General features: G+C 51.1%; 1 protein-coding gene across 5 annotated transcripts in view; it reads left to right on the plus strand.

Annotated features, from left to right (window-relative positions):
* The window catches only part of EPHB2 (EPH receptor B2), an 86,046-nt gene that overhangs the window by 17,462 nt on the left and 47,705 nt on the right, over window positions 1-20,879 (plus strand). For all 5 annotated transcript variants that reach the window (XM_015882707.3, XM_015882709.3, XM_015882708.3 and 2 more), the window contains exons 2-3: window positions 10,675-10,739; window positions 14,200-14,884. In XM_015882707.3, coding sequence (XP_015738193.2) covers window positions 10,675-10,739; window positions 14,200-14,884 — 750 coding nt within the window. The remainder of the gene's footprint in view (window positions 1-10,674; window positions 10,740-14,199; window positions 14,885-20,879) is intronic.

Here is a 20,879-nt window from a genome sequence, read left to right on the forward strand (position 1 = left end):
ATTCCAGCACCCTATTACAGTGCCCAGCTGGCAGCTTGTCCTTACAGCTCTGCTGGGCTTGGGGATGGCAGGAGTCTGGTGGTCACCTGGGCTCAAAAGTCCTACAAAGCAGGGAGAAAACCCATCCATGTGAGCCCTCCACCCTCCTGGTGTCCCCAGAGCAGCACCAAGGAATGACTCACAGTCAGGTCCTTTCCTTTTTGTGCCCATAGGGCTTTGGTGCATCCAAGCGTCGGAGATGCCCTCCCTCCTGTGGGATTCAGGGATCATCTGGATTGCAACAGCAAGGAGAGGATGCACTTGCATCTCGTGTGCTTTCCTCCTGCAGGCACTGATTTATAAGTCTGCTTCATGCTGAGTGGGGAATTCAGGGGATGCTGCATTCCCTGCACAAGGCTTTTCACCTGATTTCCCATGTCGAGGCTGTCAGGTAACGCCTCGGTGGCTCTGCATGCTAAACTTTGGGAGTGTGTTGCTTTTACAACACTCAGACAGCAAGCACTGAGCACTGCTCAGCTGTATCTGTATGTGGATCCCACAGTGTCCCTACCATGTGTCCTATCAAGAGCGCTCAGGGGGTGCAGGCACACTGCTTCCTTACTGCTTCCCAATGCTTGCTGTATTATTCTACCTCCTGGCTGCTCCACCGATGCCTCAGGGTCTCTCATGCACCAGCACTGACATGCATCAGGACTCTGTGCCTTCCCCTTTACACTTGAGCATCCCCTCCAGCTCACTCTGATCTTGTTTGCTCCCCATGTGTTTCAAAGTTCCTTTTCTTTCCTCTTTGCTGCCGTTTTCATGGCTACCTTCACTTCCTTCAGCCTGCGTTTTATAACTGCTAATTCACTGCTGCCAACTTCCCCCTACTTTTAATTTATACAATATGTTTATTTTTACTGCCTTGTTTTCTTTTATTCGAAGCCAAGGCAGTTTTTAACCAAGGGTGCCTTCTTTTATGATGGCAGATTTATGAGATATTTGGCAAAGCCTTTGTAAGCCAGCTCTAATTACTCCTCATTGTTTTTGTTGACTTCTTTTTTTTTCCCTCCCTTAATCAATTTTTGATAATAATCCCTTTTAACTTTAGGAAATTCCCCCATTTTGCACCTCCAAGTGTGTTTCTGATTGGTGGGTGCACAAATCTGTTCCCCCATCTGTGTGATCAGATTCTGTCTGTCTGTACCTAAGCAACTGCTCAGCTCCGGTTCATTGATCTGCTCATCTTCAGCTGTCAAAATGAGGTCTGCGCCGTGATTGCCCACATTGATTGTGGTATTTCTGTGTTGGAAATGAGTCCCTTTAAGTGTCGGTGTCTCCAGGAATATCTCCCAGCAGCAGCACGCGCTCCCCACCATCCCCAAGGGAGGGTCCCTGCGTGATGCTGCTCCATAGGCTGTTGGCTTCTTCTTCAGGCTGATTTGCAGAAACATCTCCAGGATGCTTTCCCTGCTCATGTGCTGCTCTGCAGCCCTTGAATTCTCAGTGCAGCCCTTGCAGGGTATGGCAGCTTTGCAAGCAATCCTACAGCTGATCCATGCCTGCTTTGGGGCTGTTCCATTATAGGGACCTTTGATTGGGAAGGCTGTCCTCTCCACCCCATCCTCTCAGCTGTCTCCTACCTGTGATGTGGAGGAATTGTAGAATAAAACCATAGAACCATAAAGGATGGGGAAGTCAACTAAGATCCTCCAGCCCAACACACCCCAATGTACCCACTGACCACATCCCTCAGTGCCACATCTCCACATTCCTTCAGCACCCCAAAGGCTGGGGACTCCCCCACCTCCTTTCCCAATGCATCACCACTCTTTAGGAGACATTTCTCTTAATATCTGCAACCTGGAGGAAGGTTAATGAGATTCTGCATGGTGAGCATGGAGCGCATTGATTGGGCACCAGCACCAAAGCCATCCTCTGGGTTTATCGTGCTGACGAGGGCAGCTTGCAGTGAAAGAGGAAGCCCCTCTCTGTGGTGAGGTATCGACGATGGAGTTTTCCCAAGGGAGGAAACATTTGCAGCTCACTATAAATACCCACTGCTAACAGCTGCCGTCTCCGACATCGCTTTATCTGCGGCTCTGGGGCCTGCGGAGATGCGGGATTCACATTTCTGGCGTGGCTGCGCTCTATCCACGAGGACACCAATGAGGAGAGATGCTGCTTTAAATGCTGTCCTTGAGAGCTGCTAGAAACCAGTCAGCCCGGGAGCACTACACCAACTCCCTGCCAGGGATTTCGGGAATTCCTATGTCAGTCCCATGGGCTGGGAGCCCAATTTGGAGCCCCCCCCTGCTTCTGCCAGGGCTGCCTGGAGGGCACGGTGCACCCCTCTGTGGCTCAGCACAGACGAGCCTACAGCTGGCTCCTCTGAAGCTGTTCCCACTTGGGGCTGCCAAGCAGAAGTAAATTTACAGCCTGTCAGTAAAAACAGTGAAAAGAGGGAAGACTTGGCTGGCAGGTGAATGTGTGGAGCCAAACACGGAGCGGAGAGCATCCACCCAGAGTGAGGGTGCTGCAGCACATCTTAGGTGCTCTGTGTTTGCTGGAGCATCCCTACTTGCCATGCTGCTGTCTCAGGGCCAGCAAGGTGAGCTGTGTGCATTGGGAGCATTGCAGAGCATTGCTCCTGATACCATTGCTTCAAGTTGCTGCTGCCAGAACAGAAAGTTTCTCCTTTCCTGGCTTGCTCAGTGTCCTCTGAAGCAGCTCATCTGTGACCTGGCTGCCTGCACAGTGCTGTTGTCACCTCCTTGCAGCCACCCTGAGCTCTGAGGCTCAGATCCCACCAGCACAGCTCCTCCAGGCTCTGCTCTGTGCATCCCTCTGCAGTGGGCCAGCATTGCTTTGCAAGGCTTGGTCATAAAAGGGGCTCACCAGGTTGGTGTGCTGGCGTGCTGTGACATAGCAGGGTCTAATCTTGCTCTTTTGTTGGGTCCTGGTCTTGCTTCCATGCTCCCCTTGCACCCGGCGTGCCTGTTCTCTGTGTGGCCCTGCCTTTACGAGCCAGGCACAGGGCTGTGCAGCACAGCTGCACGTCAGTGCATGGTGGTGGGGCTTTTGCTGGAGCTTTGGCTGTATTTGGAGATAATATCTTTCCCCCCGTAAATGTTATTACCCAGTATGTGTTCGGGTAGGGGGGGGAGGAGGGGTCACCATCTGTGTTTTCCAATAAAAGCAAATTAAAATTGAAGCCCATTAAGGACAGCTCGATTGGGATGCTGAGCAGGGCTCAGCAGCCTGCTGGGAATGAGTTGCTTCCAGCCTGTGCCACCATGCAGGGTGACAAAACCTCATTTAGTGCCAGCGGTGCTGGGAGGTGGGATGGGGCTCATTGTGTACACCTGAGTTCAGGCTGGGGTGGCTGGGGATGCTGCCCCATGGGGAGGAGGAGACAGTGCTTGGTCACATTCAATGCCCCCTGGGCTCACACTGCTCCTGTTGGTCCTATAGGTGCTCATTGCATCAAATGATGAGAGAGCTTAGTGGAGAAGAAGGATGGATGTCATGCAAAAGCTCGGCACGTGCTGCTTAACTGGTGCTGCTACTCAGTCTATGGGCTTTTTTGGTACATCTCTCATCTCCTGAGGTTACCCTGCTGCTGTTCCCAAGGCATAAATACTTGAATGTGATAGAGAATCATGCTGAGCTCTGGGTGCCTGGGTGGTGCAGCCCTGCACCTGCAGCTTGTGCCAGCCAGCCTTGGGGCATGGGGCAGGTTATGGTGCTGTAAAGCTGCTCTTTGCTACAGGTGCTGCAGCCAGGAGCCAGCCAAGGCATCCACTGCTGCACAGTTAAAAGCAGGATCAGTGGTCGAGGGCTTGGTCAGGGCCAGGCTGTGTGATGGCTGTGCTATGCCATGAGCAGGACCAGGGCAGCAGGTGGTGGGGGCTGCCATCCCCATCTGCAGCTCCTGGTGAGGAAGGACACATCCCTAGCTGTGTCCTGCCCTTGCTGGGCTTGTCCTATTGGGATGGACAAGACAGGACATGGGCAGGGATGAGTTTTTGTTAACCACCCCCTGCAGTGTGTCCTGCAGACAGTGGGGTTGGTGTGACTGCAGAGCCCGAATCATTAGCACTGACAGTAGCGATGGCTGTTAAACGTCTGCATCTGTGCCTTCTCTGTGTGGCTACTGCATTCCCAGGAGCAGCAGGAGGGCCTCTGCTCGCTGGCATTTAGCATCTGCATTGTCTCTGCTTGCAGCCTGCCCTCGGCTGAACTCAGACCACCTACAAACGCCAGCTCCTCATGGGGAAGATGCTACCAGACCCTGGTGCTGCTGGAGCAGCTTTCTGGGGGGCTCCGATGTGGTTATCAGGTTTCTGCTGGGCCAAATGGTGGCAGGAAAGCAGGATCACTGTGTACAGTGATGGCTCTGGGCAGCCTGGCAGCCGGGCTGTGTGGTTATCACCCACAGCCAACCTAACCTGCATCTTCAACAGAGCCCCGAGCCTGAAAGATCCCAAAATCTGAGTTCCTTGTGGAGCCCCAGCCCTTCTCTGTCTTCCCAGGTGCCAGAGCCAAGCTGTATTTCTCCTGTAAGGTGAATGAGCTGGGGAGCCCTGTCTGGCAGCATTACTTTGTATGGATGGGTTAATTGGAAAGCAAGATGTGCTTGGGTGACATGCAAGAATTGGGCTTGTCCCCTCTTTTAGGGGGGGTTTCCTACTGGCTTTAAGCTGTCTGGCAGTGGAGCAGCCAGCACCATGCATGGTAGTGCCTGAGATCCCTTTGGATGGTGGTGGCTGGTGAGGTACTGGGAATACCCACATAGCGTCAGTCAGTCCTGGGTTTTGTCCACTGGGGTTGAATCCAGTTATGCAGACACAGACAGGGTGTGAGGAACCAGGGAATGGGGAGAGAGACCCTGTGTGGGAGCTGTGCAATATCTCCAGGGTTCCCCTTCTTCCCTGTTAGCCCCCAGCAGGCTGAATGTGCTCAGGGCGATGGAGATGCTGGGCATTGCCTCTGCTTATGGATTTCTCTATCTATCTGGACCTGATTTCTCAGGGAGAAGCATTGAGAAGCATAATACCTGCCTGCTCCTGTGTTCTTACCCACTGGGACTGCCAGCACAGCCCACTCCTGCAGCACGGTATGGCTGTCCTTGGGGTTTCCTTTGGGGCTTCAGGCACAAGGCAGGATGCGGGCAGTCCCCATCCCGGCTCAGTCATTGCTTCGTCTCTCTCCCTATCAATCACTCTCCCTCTTGGAGTTTAAGTGGATCCCTGAGTGAAGTATCCAAAATATCCTGTAGCCGCCGGCTCACAATGCAACGTGCTGTTACTGCGCCAGCGGGTCGGCCGGGGGGGATTGGGTTTCAGTTTGTTCCGCTGGCCATCAGCCAGGCAAAGCAAAACTCGGTGCTGCAGGGAAAGGCCACTGGGTTTGCTCAGCCCCTCTTAGCTCTTGCTGGCAAAAATATTATAATAAGGCTCCAGTAAAGCACAGGAGGCAGAGAGGGGCCTTTCAACTTCTGGAAGGATAAATAGATCTGCAGCAAGGGCTCTTTGGGGCGGGGGGACAGACGGGTTTCTCATTAACCGCCCCTCCTGTATAGGGATGCGGTGGCTGCGCGTGAGGCCAGGCTGGAATGGCTGTTCCAGGAGCACGTGTGCCTGCATGGAGGAGCTCAGTGTTGTGCTGGGCTGTAGCACAGAGCCTCATCCAGCACAGCTTCTCTTCAGTGTCACTCCAGCATGGGTTCATCTGATGGGGTGCATTGTTATGGGATGACCTGTGTCTGCCTGATGTGGGATTTCAGCTTCCAGCTCCTTTGCTCCAATAGTGAGACCCAGGCAACTTGTTCATCCAGCACTGACCATAGAATCATAGAATGGCCTGGGTTGAAAAGGACCACAATGATCATCTCGTTTCAACCCCCTGCTATGTGCAGGGTCACCAACCAGCAGACCAGGCTGCCCAGAGCCACATCCAGCCTGGCCTTGAAAATAGGATCCCAGGCGGACCTCAAAGTTTGCACCCTGTGTTATTAAAAGCTGGAAGGTTTCCTGCTCTGAGGGAGGGACTGATGTGAGAAGTGCGAGGAGAAAGGAAAAAGTTGTGGGTGGAAAAATGAGGGTGGAGGCTTCAGCTATCTGTGGGGCTATTTATTTGTCCAGCTGTTTCTTTATCTGCAATGAGTTTGGAGCCTGCAGATGCAAAGGATTTACCAGGACTTCTGAGAAACTCAGGTCCAGATGGTCTAAATTGGTTGAAATTGGCAAAACTCCATAGACGTTGTTTTTCCGGACACAGAGAAGTGTGTCTGCAGTGTGCACAGATCCTTTCTTAATCCCTTCAAGCCTCTCTGCCACCATTCCTTGCTCCTGTCACTCTCCAGTCTCCTCTCTTTGATCACAGCCAGCACCTATTGCCATCCTTGTCCTCTGCTCTCCAGTCTCAGGTGGGAAAGGCCATAGAATTATAGAATGGCCTGGGTTGCAAAAGGCCACAATGATCACCTGGTTTGAACCCCCTGCTGTGTGCAGGGTCACCAACCAACAGCCCAGGCTGCCCAGAGCCACATCCAGCCTGGCCTTGAATGCCTGCAGGGATGGGGCATCCACAGCCTCCTTGGGCAACATGTTCCAGTGCATCACCACCCTCTGGGTGAAAAACTTCTTCCTAAGATCCAACCTAAACCTCCCCTGTCTCAGTTTCAAACCATTCCCCCTTGTCCTATCAGTGCCATCAGCCCACTGCTGTCTGAGTGTAACCATGAGCATCCCAGAGGCTGCGGTGTGCTGACAGTGATGCATCTCTGCATGCAAAGTGCTCCAGCTGGAGCCTTGAGTGTGGCAGAGTCTGGGGATGCTCTTGTAGCAGCAGTGCCTCCCCTGGTCGTGCCTGCAGCAGCCCCAGCACTGGCAGAGAGCTGCTTATTGAAAGCATCTTCAAAGTGAAAAGGACAGGCACTTATCTCCTAACCATCCCGTGGGGAGCAGTGCGGTTTCTGGTGGGAGGCAGGCCAGAGTTGCGTCTGCTAGTTTCGAGCAGCTGTAGATTTATTTAGAGTGCTGTGGGTAGCATGTGAATCCGCGGATAAACACACGGGAGGGAATAACACAAACAAAGATATTGAGAAAACACTGCTCTAGCAAAAGCATTCCACTGAGCTGTGGCTGTAGGCAGCCACCAGAGGTGGGCTGGGGGTCAGGCAACCACCCCCACCACCCTTAGCAGTGCATTGTCACCATCACCAAAGGGTTGTTGCTCTATGCAGGATGCCAGGGGTCCCATATCTGCTGCCAAACCTGGAGGATGGCACCGTGAAGGAGGCAGCTGTGGCAGTGAGCAAAGCTGGATTTATTTGCTGAAGCGTGTGCTCCCTTTGTATAACAATAAGTGACTTCGTAAGGATGAGACACTGAGCTTCTGTGGGGAGTTATATGGCCTCTTCAAAGCTTATATGGAGAGTGTGAGATGCTTTTGGCCAAGTACACATGCAAGGTAGATCTGTGGCATGCCATTATTCTTGGGGTTACCCCAACCTTGCAGGTGCCCAAGGCCAGGTTGGATGGGGCTCTGGGAAGCCTGACATGGTGGGGAGCAGCCCAAAGCAAGGGTTGGGGCTGGGTGGGCTTTAAGGTCCCTTCCAACCCAAACCACTGTGTGACTCTGTGATTATTTAGGCAGTAAGGCATTGTGGTGCGCTTTGAGGTCAAGCATCAATGAAGGAGCAAATGCCCCCCCTACCCTTGAAATCCAACCTGGCTTCACATGCACATTCGCAGACAGTGCGGCTAATGAGGTTTGCTCTGATTCGTGGAGATCAGTTATTCACGATTATATGGAATTCAGGCAACCACTGCCAAATGCTAACATGTCAGCTGATCTCCACATGCTTTCTGGACCTCGGCCAGGACAGCAATTTACTAGAAAAGATGTGCAAAAAGTCACACAAAGGGATGTCACAGCTGCGTGCAGTTGGGATGCAGTCTTGGGGTCCACCCTACATAAAGAAAGACGAACAGGAGCCCCAAAGAAAAGGGACCTTATTTAGGATGAAAGACTCTCGGTTACTTTTGGTTACCTTGGGGAAGGCTGGGAGATGATTCATTTGCCACCCTTGAGCAGCACAAGAGGAAAAGGAGGTTTTGGATAACAGTCTGAAAGTAAAAGGAAATCTAATAACTTGCAGCTGAGCAGAATGAATTCAGTTTTAAAGTAAGAGAGAAGATATATATTTATGAGAAGATAATTGACCTTTAGAAAAATCTGCTTGAAACCTGCAGATTTCTGCTCCTTGTTATCATGTCAAAATGGGGTGTCCTTGAGCCAATGTGTCACTCCAAGAGGACAGAGTCATAGAATTATTAAGGGTAGGAAAAGATGCCTAAGAGCATCCATCCAACCCCAACCCATCCCACTGCGCCCACTGCCCGCATCCCTCAGTGCCACATCTCCACATTGAACCCTTCCAGGGATGGTGCCCCCACAAGCTCCCTGGGCAGCTGTGCCAACACCTCAACACTCTTCTCAAGAAGAAATTGTTCCTAATACCCAACATGATTCTCCCCTACAACATATTAAGGCCATGTTCAACTCTTTAGCAGAGGATGAGGGGCAACACTGAGGGCTATGGACAATGTGTGCTTCAGCAATGGTCTGGGCACATGTTCACTGTGCCATGTTTTCTTGGAAGGAAATGCAGAATGCTTAAAAAGATTGTTTTTATTTGGGGAATTATGCTGGTTTATGATGCATCTTCTTTCGCACGATAGTCAGTGTCATCGATAGTTAAGATAAATCAACCTATATATAGCGTTGGTTTTTAGTGCAGCTCCTTGCTAGCGTTGGGTGAAGAACGTTGTTTTCCTTCTAGATCAAAGTGCCACGGGTGTTGTAATGAAAAAGCGACGATACTTTGATAAAATAAACACTGTTATTAAGCTATGTAAACAACCGCTCCGTTTAAAAAAGAAATGTCATAAATCCGAATGACAACATTTTTTGGACGAGTTGTTCTCCAAGAACTCTTCGTAGTGGGAGAAAAAAACATTTGAAAAGAACTATTTTTGCTTTTTTTTTTTTTGCTTTTGGAATAAAACCAAATTTTGAAATGCTGGTTTCCTGTGAACTGGAAACCGCTGGCTCTAAGCAGGAGTGAGTAACAACCCGCAGTCTGAAAATGATTTACTGCCAGAAGTAGGTGCAAGGAGCGTATCTATGGCGAGGCACTTTTTGGCTTACTAATGGGAAAAGGGAGTTTACGTGGACTGAATAAAAGTCGTTTTGCCATCTCTGCATCCAGCCTTATCTCTTTAAGTGATGGATCTGTACGGCGCTGATCTTTTGTTCCCCTTCGTTTTGGTTCAGAGCAGTGAAAGTGGAGAAGGTGGGGATGCCTTTTGGGAATTCGTGGCAGGATGTTGGGGTTTTTAGTGGTCAGGAGCAGGACACAGTTAGAGCCAGGAACTCTTTGTCTCTGCTCTGGCCATGGGAGATGGCACAGTGTTGAGTCTGTAGGCTGGTGGTGGGAGATCTTGACTATACTAGGTCTGTTTTTTGGATCTGTAGGCTGGTGATTGGAGGTCTTGATTATACTGGGGCTGTTTATTGGGTCTGTAGGCTGGTGGTGGGTGATCTTGACTGTATTGGGGCTGTTCGTTGGGTCTGTAGGCTGGTGGTGGGAGATCTTGACTGTATTGGAGCTGTCATGTGGAGTCTGTAGTCTGGTGGTAGCAGATCTTGACTCTACTAGGTCTGTTTGTTGGATCTGTAGGCTGGTGATTGGAGGTCTTGATATATTGGGGCTGTTCATTGGGTCTGTAGGCTGGTGGTGGGAGATCTTGACTGTATTGGGGCTGTCATGTGGAGTCTGTAGTCTGGTGGTGGGAGATCTTGACTGTATTAGGTCTGTTTGTTGGATCTGTAGGCTGGTGATTGGAGGTCTTGACTGCATTGAAGCTCTCTGTTGAGTCTGTAGGCTGGTGATTGGAGATCTTGACTATATCAGGGCTGTCTGTGGTTCTGTAGGCTGGTGATTGGAAATTCTGACTGTATCAGGGCTGTCTCTTGGGTCTGTAGGCTGGTGATTTGAGATCTTGAGTATATCAGGGCTGTCTGTTGAGCCTGTAGGCTGATGGCTGGAGGCCTTGACTGTATTGTGGCTGTCTTGTGGATCTGTAGGCTGGAAATTGGAGATCTTGACTGTATTGGGGCTGACTGTTGGATCTGTAGGCTGGTGACTGGACATCTTGACTATATCGGTGCTCTCCTGGTGAGCAAGCTGAAGCTGGGTGGGTGTACACCTTGTACATATGGTGCTTTTTCCTGAGTGCTGCAGAGCTGTAAGAAGGGACTCTTTCCTTGCCTGTTCTGTAGTAATTGGGAGGGCAGGGAAATTGAAGCTGCAAAATGGATTTCATGTTTGTGTCTTGCTTGTGCATGTAGTGTGACCTGCCTAAGCCATCCTCGGCCACTGTTCAGTGCTGATTAGCAATAGCAGCATCTGACCTATTTCTGCCCAAATTGCCTGGAAAATTGGCTTTAATGTTGGTTTAATTTTTAAGTATGGCAAGTCCTTGAAGTGCTTTTCCATCCGAACCACTGCTGCATGGCTGAGGATACTGACTACCATGCAGAAGGCAGAGAAAAAGCGTCCCACTTTTGCAAATGTAAGTGGAAGGTGATGGACTGACTCCTTGTTTCCCCTTCCTCCTGCAGAGACACTGATGGACTCCACAACAGCCACGGCAGAGCTGGGCTGGATGGTGCATCCTCCCTCAGGGGTGAGTTATCCTCTTGCTTTATGGGAGCTGGGTGCCCAATCTGGTGTCGCTGACTACAAGCAAACATGGGTGGGAGTGTCACTTGCTGAAGTGGAGGAGCCTAGGGCCAGTGTCAGCTCCCAGTGATCCACCAGCTGGTGTTGGGGTGGAGGTGGGGCTGGCAGGGTACCCTCGCAGTGCCCTGAGCCAAGCCATGCCTGCTGGTCTAGCATCACACTCTCCCTCAGGTTACATGGCCAAAGCCAGCCTGGCCCAAGCCCAGAGGCTCTCCTTTCCCCTTTCCCCTTTTTGTTTTTTCCTTTTCCCTTATCCCATTTCTCTTTCCTTCTTTCCCTTTTCTCCTTCCCCTACTTCCCTTTTCCCCTTTCCTTTTTCCATTTCTCCCTTCTTTTTCCCCTTTCCTTTCTTCCCCCTTCCCTTTTTCCCTTTTCCTTTCCTCTTTTCCCCTTTCCCTTTCCTCCTTTCCCTTCCTCTTTTTCCTTCCCCCTTTCCCATTTTCCCTTATCCTTCCCCCTTTTCCCCTTTTTCCTCTTCCCCTTTCCCCTTTCCCCTTCTCCCACCCCTTTTCCTCTTTCCCATTTCCTCTATCACCTTTTCCTCTTTCCCTTTTCCACTTTCCCACTTTCCTTTTCCCCATTACTTTTCCTATCCCCTTCTCCCTTTTCCCAATCCCCTTTTCTTCTTTTCCCTTTCCCCATGCCCTTTTTCCCCTTTCTTTTCCTATTTCCCCCTTACTTTTCCTCTTATCCTCCTTCCCTTTTCCTCTTTCCCTTCTCACTTTCTTTCCCATTTCCCCTTTTCCGTTTTCCTCCTTTTCTCTCCCCCTTTCCCTTTCTGCCTTTCCTTTTCCATTTCCTGTTTCCCTTTTTTCCTTTCCCTTAGTTTTTCCTCTTCTTGTTTTTTCCTTTTCTTTCTTCTTTCTTTCCTTTCTTTCTTTCCCTTCCTTCTTCCCTTCACACAACCCCACCAAGGCACCAGGAGGGCCAGATGAAGACATTCCTCTAGGCCTCACCCCAAACCTGACAGCAAACCCGCTCCCCATGGCCAGCTTGGCAGAAGAAAAGAAATGTCCGAGCAAAGCCTGTGTTGAGGAGATTAAACCCTGCAAGATTGGCCTCCTCTGCATGCCCAGAGCTGGGATGTGGTGGTTTGGGTACCGGGCCCCATCACCATGATAAAGCGTTACGCCCGCCCCGCCAACACCGGCCTGGCCGCCGAGGGGGGATGACAGGCACACAATGGGCCAGAGCAGAGGTCAAGTCTTTTTCTCTCCTCGCCCAGCCTTTCTTGTTTGCAGTTTTTCCATATGTAAAGCACGCTTTGCCAGCCCTGCAGTAATGAGGCCTGGGCCTGCTGGAAGCCGTCTCTCTGTATTATTGTGCTGCCTTCTTCTTTTGAGTTCCCGGCATGTTAATTAGAGAGCGAGGAGAAAGGGAGAGGCTTCTAATTAAGCGTTGAGGAAGAACAGGGGCTGATGCACAGGAGTGACTTTCACTCCCAGCTGCGAGAAAGGAGCAGGGCGTTGTAGGGCCTGAGCAGCCCCGGCTTGTGGGGCAGGTAGGTGGGTCCTGGTGTCCATTGCAGCTCTTTGGGATGAGAGCTGCTGGCATCAGGAGAGGTCCAGGCAAAGCAGGTCTGTGCCAGATGCAGAGCAACAGAAGAAACTGATTCCTTATGTTTTGTCCATGATTCCTCCCCAAAAAATTGTCTAAATCCTGCTTTTCTTTCCCACTAGCACACCGAATGTATGCATAGAAAAGAAAGCAAATCCTCCCCTTGCATTCCATGAGGATGCTCTCTTCCTCTCCTTGTAGCAGATTTGCAGCCACGGCCCATCAGGAATGGATGGAGCTGTTTGGGGATCTTCTCTGACAGCCTTCTGTTCGGCTGTTTGTTAGCCTTGATGTGCAAAAAGCAATCTGTCTCACATCTCGGGAGCCTCCCTTTGCAGCCCTGACTGCAGGGACGTGGTGACAGCAGGTTTGCACTGTGGGCAAGTCTTGCATCCAGGGCAGGGTGATGCTCTGCACGTTGGATTTCATGTCCATGGGAAGCTGCTTGGCCTCCACAAGCTCATGAACAGCCATTCCAGCTGGCTCTTTAGCCTGGTTCCCTTCATATGTTTCCCCAGACCTGCCCTCCTCTCCCCTGTGGAGGCTGGAGTAGAGGGAGGCACAAAGTGCACTGGGGCAGGGGAATCCCATGTGCTTACTTTCTTCTTGCTCCATCAATGTTTGGCATCACCCAAACCTAAGAGAGAAAGCAACGTTCATAGAATAACAGTATGGTTGCGTTGAAAGGGACATTGAAGCCCACTCAGTTCCAAGCCCTGCCATGGGCTGGCTGCCCCCACCAGCTCAGGTTGCCCAGGTCCCATCCATGGATTTGGGCATAGAGCATCCACACTTTGGGAAGCAGGGCCCTCACTGCCCTCTGAGTAAAGAATTTCCTCCTGGTATTTATCTTGAATCTCCTCTTTGTTAGTTTAAAACCACAACCCCTTGTCCTATCACCCACTTGTCCTATCACTATCAGGTGGTATTAAAAAATCGATCTTCCTCCTCTTTATATGCTTACTTTAAGTATTAGAAGGTGATGATGAGGTCTCCCCAGAGCCTTCTCTTCCCCGGGCTGAACAGCCCCAGCTCCCTCCTTTCTTCATAGGAGATGTGCTCCTGCCCTCTGAGCATCTTCCTGTTCCTTCGCTTTCACCTTCCTATTCCCAAGGTATTCAGCAGCATATTGACCTCAACCACAGACATCCTGATGGATCCCAGTGGGCATATCACATCTCTGACCTGCTCTGAAGTGTCTCCCCACCCTACAAAGGGTAGAGACAGCAACGAGAGCTGAGGGATTGAACAAAAAGACAGAGAGCTGAACAAGGCCAATGTGCAGAGGGTGCAGGTATGGGTGTGTTGTAGCCACATTGAGCTCTATGGAGACACCTCCAGAGCTGCAGAGGGGCTTTGCTGTCCTGCTGGCACCCTGCACCTTGCATGGCATTCAGGCTGCAGCCTGGAAGGAGGTTTTACAGTCATGTTATAAAGCAGGGTCTGTCTGCCACGGTTGTAACCGTAGCGGCACCGGTGGGAATACATCTGCTGAAGGCATCGTATTACTTAGCCATGAGGCTCTGCAGCTAAGAGGAGGCCTATGCAGGACGGTGTAGCCCACGGGTGAAAGCCCCTGCTTAAGACCTTACTGCTGCGTGGCCCTGTAGTGCCCTGCCACACCTGGACCATGCATGGGGTGGCTTTGCCATAAAGCCAATGGGGTGCCACAAGCGTCAGACCCCTCTGGAGACATGTAGGGTTGGGGTGATGTGATGGTATGATGTGGCACAGCTTATGTTAGGGCAGCATGGCCGCATGGCACCGAGACAGAGCAGGTGGGGACCCTGTGTTTAATCCTGTGAATGTCATTGCAGCCCTATTGACTTTTTGTGTCCTGTCTGCAGTGGGAAGAGGTGAGTGGATACGATGAGAACATGAACACCATCCGCACCTACCAGGTGTGTAATGTCTTTGAATCCAGCCAAAACAACTGGCTGAGGACCAAGTACATCCGGAGGCGAGGAGCACATCGCATCCACGTGGAGATGAAATTCTCTGTTCGGGACTGCAGCAGCATCCCCAATGTCCCAGGTTCCTGTAAGGAGACTTTTAATCTCTATTATTACGAATCAGACTTTGACTCTGCCACCAAGACTTTTCCTAACTGGATGGAAAACCCTTGGATGAAGGTAGATACGATTGCTGCCGACGAGAGCTTCTCGCAGGTGGACCTTGGTGGGCGGGTGATGAAGATTAACACCGAGGTGCGCAGTTTTGGACCTGTCTCCAAAAACGGTTTCTACCTGGCCTTCCAGGACTATGGGGGCTGCATGTCCTTGATTGCAGTCCGTGTCTTTTACCGCAAGTGTCCCCGTGTGATTCAGAACGGGGCGGTCTTCCAGGAAACCCTCTCGGGAGCGGAGAGCACATCTCTGGTGGCAGCCCGGGGGACGTGCATCAACAATGCAGAGGAGGTGGATGTGCCCATCAAGCTGTACTGCAATGGGGATGGCGAGTGGTTGGTGCCCATCGGCCGCTGCATGTGCAGGCCGGGCTATGAGTCGGTGGAGAATGGGACCGTTTGCAGAGGTAAACCCTTCTCTTTGCTCCTCACGTGCTCATCTCGCTGCTGTGCTTGTATCGGTGCTTTTCAGGCTGTGATCTGCAGGCTGGGAGGGACCTCACAAGGGAATTGGGTTCATCTCTCCATTGGAGAGGCTCTGCCTTAGCTCCGGGTTTGCAGAGCCCAGAGGTGCTGTGCAGTTGCTGCCGCCTTTTGTGCTTCCCAGGAGGGACACTCAGCCACTGAGCTGTGCCTCTGCTCTGCAGCCACCTCCCAGGAGTCTGGGGTGGAACTGGGGAACAGGAGAAAGTGGAGAGGGTCTGGAAGAGAGGAAGTTTCCTCCTTGGTTGCATGGAAGCAGGTATGCTTATCTATAGTGTGCTGGATGAATGTGCTCTGAATTGCTGGGGTTGTGGAGGAAGAGGAGGGCAAGTGGAATTGTAGCAGAATGGGACAGAAAGAGCAAAGCAGAGCAAACTGCAGCGTTAGACAAACTGATTCTTCCCTCCCTGTCCCAGCTGAACATGAAAATCCCATTACAGTTTTGATAGCATCGACACACTGAGCAGAGCTGGAATTTCTCTGAGATCAATTATAGATATGCCAAACTCTGCAAGGAAGGAGCTGCTTCTCCTCTCTACTTGCTGCAGGAAGGGATGGCTGGGCAGCACCAAGCAAGTATGGGGAAGGTGCTGATGATGGGAAATGGATGTTCCAAAGAGGGGAACAGTCTCTGGCCACGCTTGGTTGGGACTGCAGGCTGAATGGCTGCTCTTGTTCCTCTGCAATCACATCACCAGCAGAAGGGCCGTGCGATTACAACAATCCATGTTGAGCAGGCAAGGGTTGACCTGCAGGACCAGGTTCCGAGTGCTCTCCTTGGACTCCATGAGCTCAGTGGGGTGCCTCAGTGCTGAAGGATGCCTTGGGCCCATAGCGAGATAGGCTGGAACAGGGGCAAGGAGTGGGGGAGGACTAAAGGGAGACTGAGGAGGACATGAGAAGAAGTGTCAAAATCTGAAAGTGATGTAGGAATTACACGTTGAGGCCAAAGGAACAGAAGTGAAGCCTTTTGTGGAGATCCTCCTTTTACTGCATAGCTTCTCACTTGGAGGGACATCCACCTGCAGGGCCTGCCGTGTGTGGGGATGTTTGATATCCACTCCATGTGGCTCTTCTCTCCCCATTAGTGGTGATCAAGAGTCCTCCAGCTGCAGCAGGGCCAAGGCTGCTGAGAGTACTGCTTCAGTGCAGCGTGCAGAGGGAGCCTGGCTAATCCCAGCTGGATGTTTTACTACACCCAAGTGGAGCATTCATATCAACACAAGGAAGCCAAAATGCTTCATGTCAGCTTTTCCATCTCGAGGTTATTTTTGTGTTTCGCTCCAGCCCTGCACAATGCTTTGCTCTGATACAGCTTCACTTTCTCTACTTGCTCTGCTTCCCCAGCCCAGCCACGCATCGGTCCCTTCGAATACCCATTGCAGAGACCATTTCTGTCAGCTGGAAAGGAAGGGGGCCGAGGTGGAGGGAGAGAGCAGAAGGGCTGTCTCTCCTCTTTGTGCAGCAGCAGGATTTTGGGAGGTCCAGTACCTCAGCAGCTGTTTCTGCAGCCGGTGCTGGCGTGCATGCAGCCCCACACTCCCCGCCGTCATCAATCACGCGGTGGCCGGCAATGCGCCGTCTCCATGGGGCAGCTCTGGCTATGGAGCTGGATGGGCCCAGGGCTCTGCAGGAGTGGAAGGATTCCTCTGGTTCCTATGTGAGCCACCAGGTAGAGATGGCACACGTCTGCTCTCAGAAGGAATGGCTGGGGGGCTCATCTATCTGGCTGGGTTAAAAGCACCCTGGGGGTGCAGTCCTGCATCACTGCACTGCTGCAGTTGCACCCTTGCCCATTCCCAGTCCCTGTTGCATGGGCAGTGTGTGAGCCTCCTGGCTTGGGGGACTTGCTCGTACATATGGCCGGCAGGTTTTTTTTTCTGCGTGTTTTGAGGGGTGGGAGGAAATCTGGGCCCTTTTCCAGAAGCAAAACAAAAGCAAATCCAAACTGACTCTTGGAGTGAAGTGATCTCGCATGTAGCCCAAACAGGACGTGGCGAAGATGTGGCCCAAGGGTGCTGCCCTGCTAATGGGCCTCTGTGAACCCCAAGCAATGGTCAGCCCGGCCCCTCAGTGCAGCTGCAAGCACTGGAAGGAGTTGCTCATTTTCTCTGCTGTGCTTTTCATCTGGCTAATACAACACAAGCCTGCTCACGGCACTGCACACAAGGGATATTTATGGAGGAAGTTCATGCATCTAACAGCTTAAGCTCCTTTAAGCTTGCAGCCCCAGCACAAAAGGATTTGGGGGCAGTTAACAATTCTGTGTGGTTAAGAGATTTTCATTTTGCTGGGCCCTGCTCACCAATCCCGCAGGGCTCTGCACTTTGCATCGCCCCTTTGCTGTATGCTGCCTGCCCCAATCCTTCCCGCAGCGCTGACGGGGGCCCCGCACCTCCCAGCCCCGTCCTCCTGCTCCCATGCTTCACCTTCTCCTGCTCTCTCTGCCTGCATCTTTTTTTTCCCCTACATCCCCCTGTTCTTTGTCTGGCTGCCTCCCCCTTTTCTCCCCCCGCCCGTCCCTCCCAAGCAGCATATTAAGCGCATTTCTGTCTCTGCCTCTCTTATTCATTGGCTCTGCTCCTCAACAGAGGAGGCAGAGCCATTGTGCTCCTTGCTCTCTCTCTTCAGCTGGACGGCAGTTGAGCACTGCCTTTGCCTGCTCAGGGATGGCAGCTCTGCTTCTATCTCCAGCTTCTCTTCCAGCTCCATTGGACTTCTGGTGCAGCAGGCAGGCTCTTCTTTATTGTGTTCCTATAACACTGAGCACAGGGAGCCCTGGTCTTGCTGATGATTCTCTCCTGCAGAAGGTGGTGGTGATGTAAGAGACTCATAGCATTGTCTCATAAGGTCACAGTTGTTTCTGAGCTAGAGCAATAGCAAGGTGCCTTACTCCTGCTCCTTCCCTGGTGTGGAGAACTGGGATGTAGGATGCTGATGTCCTCACCCAGTCTGTCCAGCTCCATCAACCCCAACACCCCATCTCCACTAACCCAGCGCTGACTGAGCCTCAGTGCAGCTCTAAAGGCAGGGGCATGGCTGTTGGGATTACTGCTGGAGCATGGTGCATCCCTGTTGGAGGCTGCAAAAGATGGTCTGGATTGGTTCTTGTAGGTATGGGGCCTTTATGTGGGCTCCATGAAGGCTGTGTTCCCACTGTGTTACGGTCATATCCCATGTAGACACGATGTTTTGAAGATAAGCAACTATTTGTGGCTCCATGCCTGCTTTGGTTCTGGGCCTCCACAGATAATGTGGGACCCAGCCAATAAATTGTAAGGCCCTAGGGTTAATTAAGTTCTTACAGGAAGCATTCCTGGTTGAGCTAGAGCAGATACGGCCAATTGTGATATAAATGTTCCCAGAGAAGGAGAGTTATCTTAAATGCTTCCAGTGGTCTCCCTGCCTCCTTACCTGCCCCCTGCTGCCTGGCACTTGGACCTGAATGAACTGTGTCCATAGGGGCTTCTGTTCCCATACTTGTGGTTTCCGTGTGGCTATTTAAGAGTAATCCCTGACCCTCTGCCCTCTTTGTGCTAAGAGCTTTTTGGCTTTCCCCATCCCTTCCCAGTTGGCAGAGCCTCCATCCCATGGATCAATACAGTTGAGTGCTGGAGGGGGTTGCACCTCACTCCATTATATTCCTCCATGCCATCTTCACTCTGACCATTTCAGCAGCAGTTTTTGGCCGTATTCTTTTGCACAGCTGGTTGCTGGGGCAGGACCTCATCCTTTGCAGTAGGACTATGGGCAGAGAACCACTGTGGCCTGCATCCTTTTCCCAAGAGGCATGACCTGATGTGTTTGTATTGAAATGCGTATGGCTTGGTTGTGCCCATCCACATTGCTGCGTGTCGGTGACCCACCATCTTCTGTGCACACCACACTTTGACTTTCATCTCGTCAGCTAACTTCATTAGCAACACTTTGGAGCTCTCTCCTGGGTCACTGATAAAAATGTTAAACAGCCCAGAGCCGTGAATCAAACCTGTTGGCTCTAGTAGAAACAGACCTGCTCTCTGTGCATTCCCTGCTTAGATCTCAGACCATAGGCAGCATCAGCCAGCCAAGTTTTAATGCGTTGAATATGTGCCACAGTGTCTGCGGACCCTCTAATTTCTGAAGCAAAATATCATGCATTCCCAAGGGAAATGCTTTTCAGAAGGTTGGGTGCATTGCGTTAACGCTGTTACCTCTCCCAACCAATCTTGTAATTGCATCAAAAAACCATGTGAGGCTAATTTGCCTTAATCTGTTTTCCGTAAATACACATAGATTGGCACCATTCTTACTGCCTTCCCTTAATCCTCCACTGACCGGATCCCATCGCTGGCACATCGTTATGTGACTGGTACCCATGTTGCACTGGCAGTCCTAAAATAGGCCAAACTGCCTCATGTAACGAATAGCTTTTTCCTACGTCTCTTAAACATTGCACTATTTCATGGCATATGGAAAGTGAACATTAACTGTCCGCCGGTTCCTCAGCCAACTCTTCATAAACTCGTAGGTAGATGCTGTCCTGACATACTGATTTAACAATGTTTAACTTTAGTAGCTGCTATTTAACATCTTGAGTTTCTGCTGGAATGGAAAGTATTTCACCATCCTCCTATAAGATGATTACATCACCTGGCTTCTTCCCAAGTACAAAACAGGAATTTGTCTGCCTTTTCTACAAGGTTGTTGACAATTTGAATGCTCCCAGCCCACGTTGGCTCTATGTCATTGTGGATACTTCTCTTTGGGCTTCTCCCTCTCCTGCCTTTCCATCTGTAAAGCAAGAATCTGGTGTCTTTCTTTCCATTGCTCTGATTCTTCTCCCTCCTTGCTGACCCCTCCACACTGTGAATCCAGTCAGGGCTGTGGTAGGGATTGTAGCTGCTCTATATTAACCACCCCAAGCCTGTTTGGTGCACCGTGCATCAGAAGCAACACCAACCTGTGCTTTGTACATTCCTGCATCCCATTTGGGCATATGGAGATTGGAATTGAGCTGGGGGAGCCAAGACAGCAAAGAGATGTCAGACAGGTGGGGCTGAGGCTTTTTTTGGTGGTCCAAAGCCTTGGGAGGTGATGTCCTGGCAAAGAGTTGGCCATATGGCCCAACATAGCGGCATATCTCAGTCTGTAAGGCACCTCTCACTGTCCTTTGGAAGAAGGGATGGGTATCTGAGGTCCAGTGTTGGAAGAAGGGATGGGTATATGAGGCTCAGTGTTGGAAGAAGGGATGGGTATCTCAGGTCCAGTGATGGAAGAAGGAGTGGGTAATTCTTAAGTCTGGTGTTGGAAGAAGGGAGGGGTGTCTGAGGTTCAGTGTTGGAAGAAAGAATGGATATTTCTCATATCCAGTGCTGGAAGAAGGGATAGGTAGTTCTCAAGTCCAGTATTGGATGAGGTTCAGTGTTGGAAGAAAGGATGGGTGGTTCTTGCACCCAGTGTTGGAAGAAGGGCTGGATATCTGAGGAAGAAGGGAGGGGTTTCTCAGCTCCAGTGTTGGAAGAGAAGGGATGGGTATCTCAGGTCCAGCAACAACAGGGATTTTCAATGGAGCTCACTCACATCTGTGCAGATGAGAAAATTTCCCCTGACTTATTTTTGCACATGAAGCAGCGTTTTGGATCAAACATTGCATTCCTCTTCTTGCTACACCCATGTGAGCTGGGAATAACTGCACTGACTCCTCTGGAGAGCCGAATTTCTTCCTGCTTTTCCTCACTTGCCCTCATAGGCCTCCTTTTATTTGTATTTATTTCTGAGAAAACTGGTAAACATTAATAGGAACTGGAATAAATAGCTGGGATTGTGGCTCAAGCTTCCAGGATTTAACTCATTGTTGCCATATAATGAATGGAAGGTGCTTTAACCTCTAGTTTTGAGCTGGAATGGAGGAGCTGAGAGATCTGATGGGGGCAAAGA

This window comes from Coturnix japonica, chromosome 9 (genome assembly GCF_054131305.1).
Source record: "Coturnix japonica strain WE chromosome 9, WE-NBRP24, whole genome shotgun sequence".
In the NCBI taxonomy this organism is placed as follows: domain Eukaryota; kingdom Metazoa; phylum Chordata; class Aves; order Galliformes; family Phasianidae; genus Coturnix; species Coturnix japonica.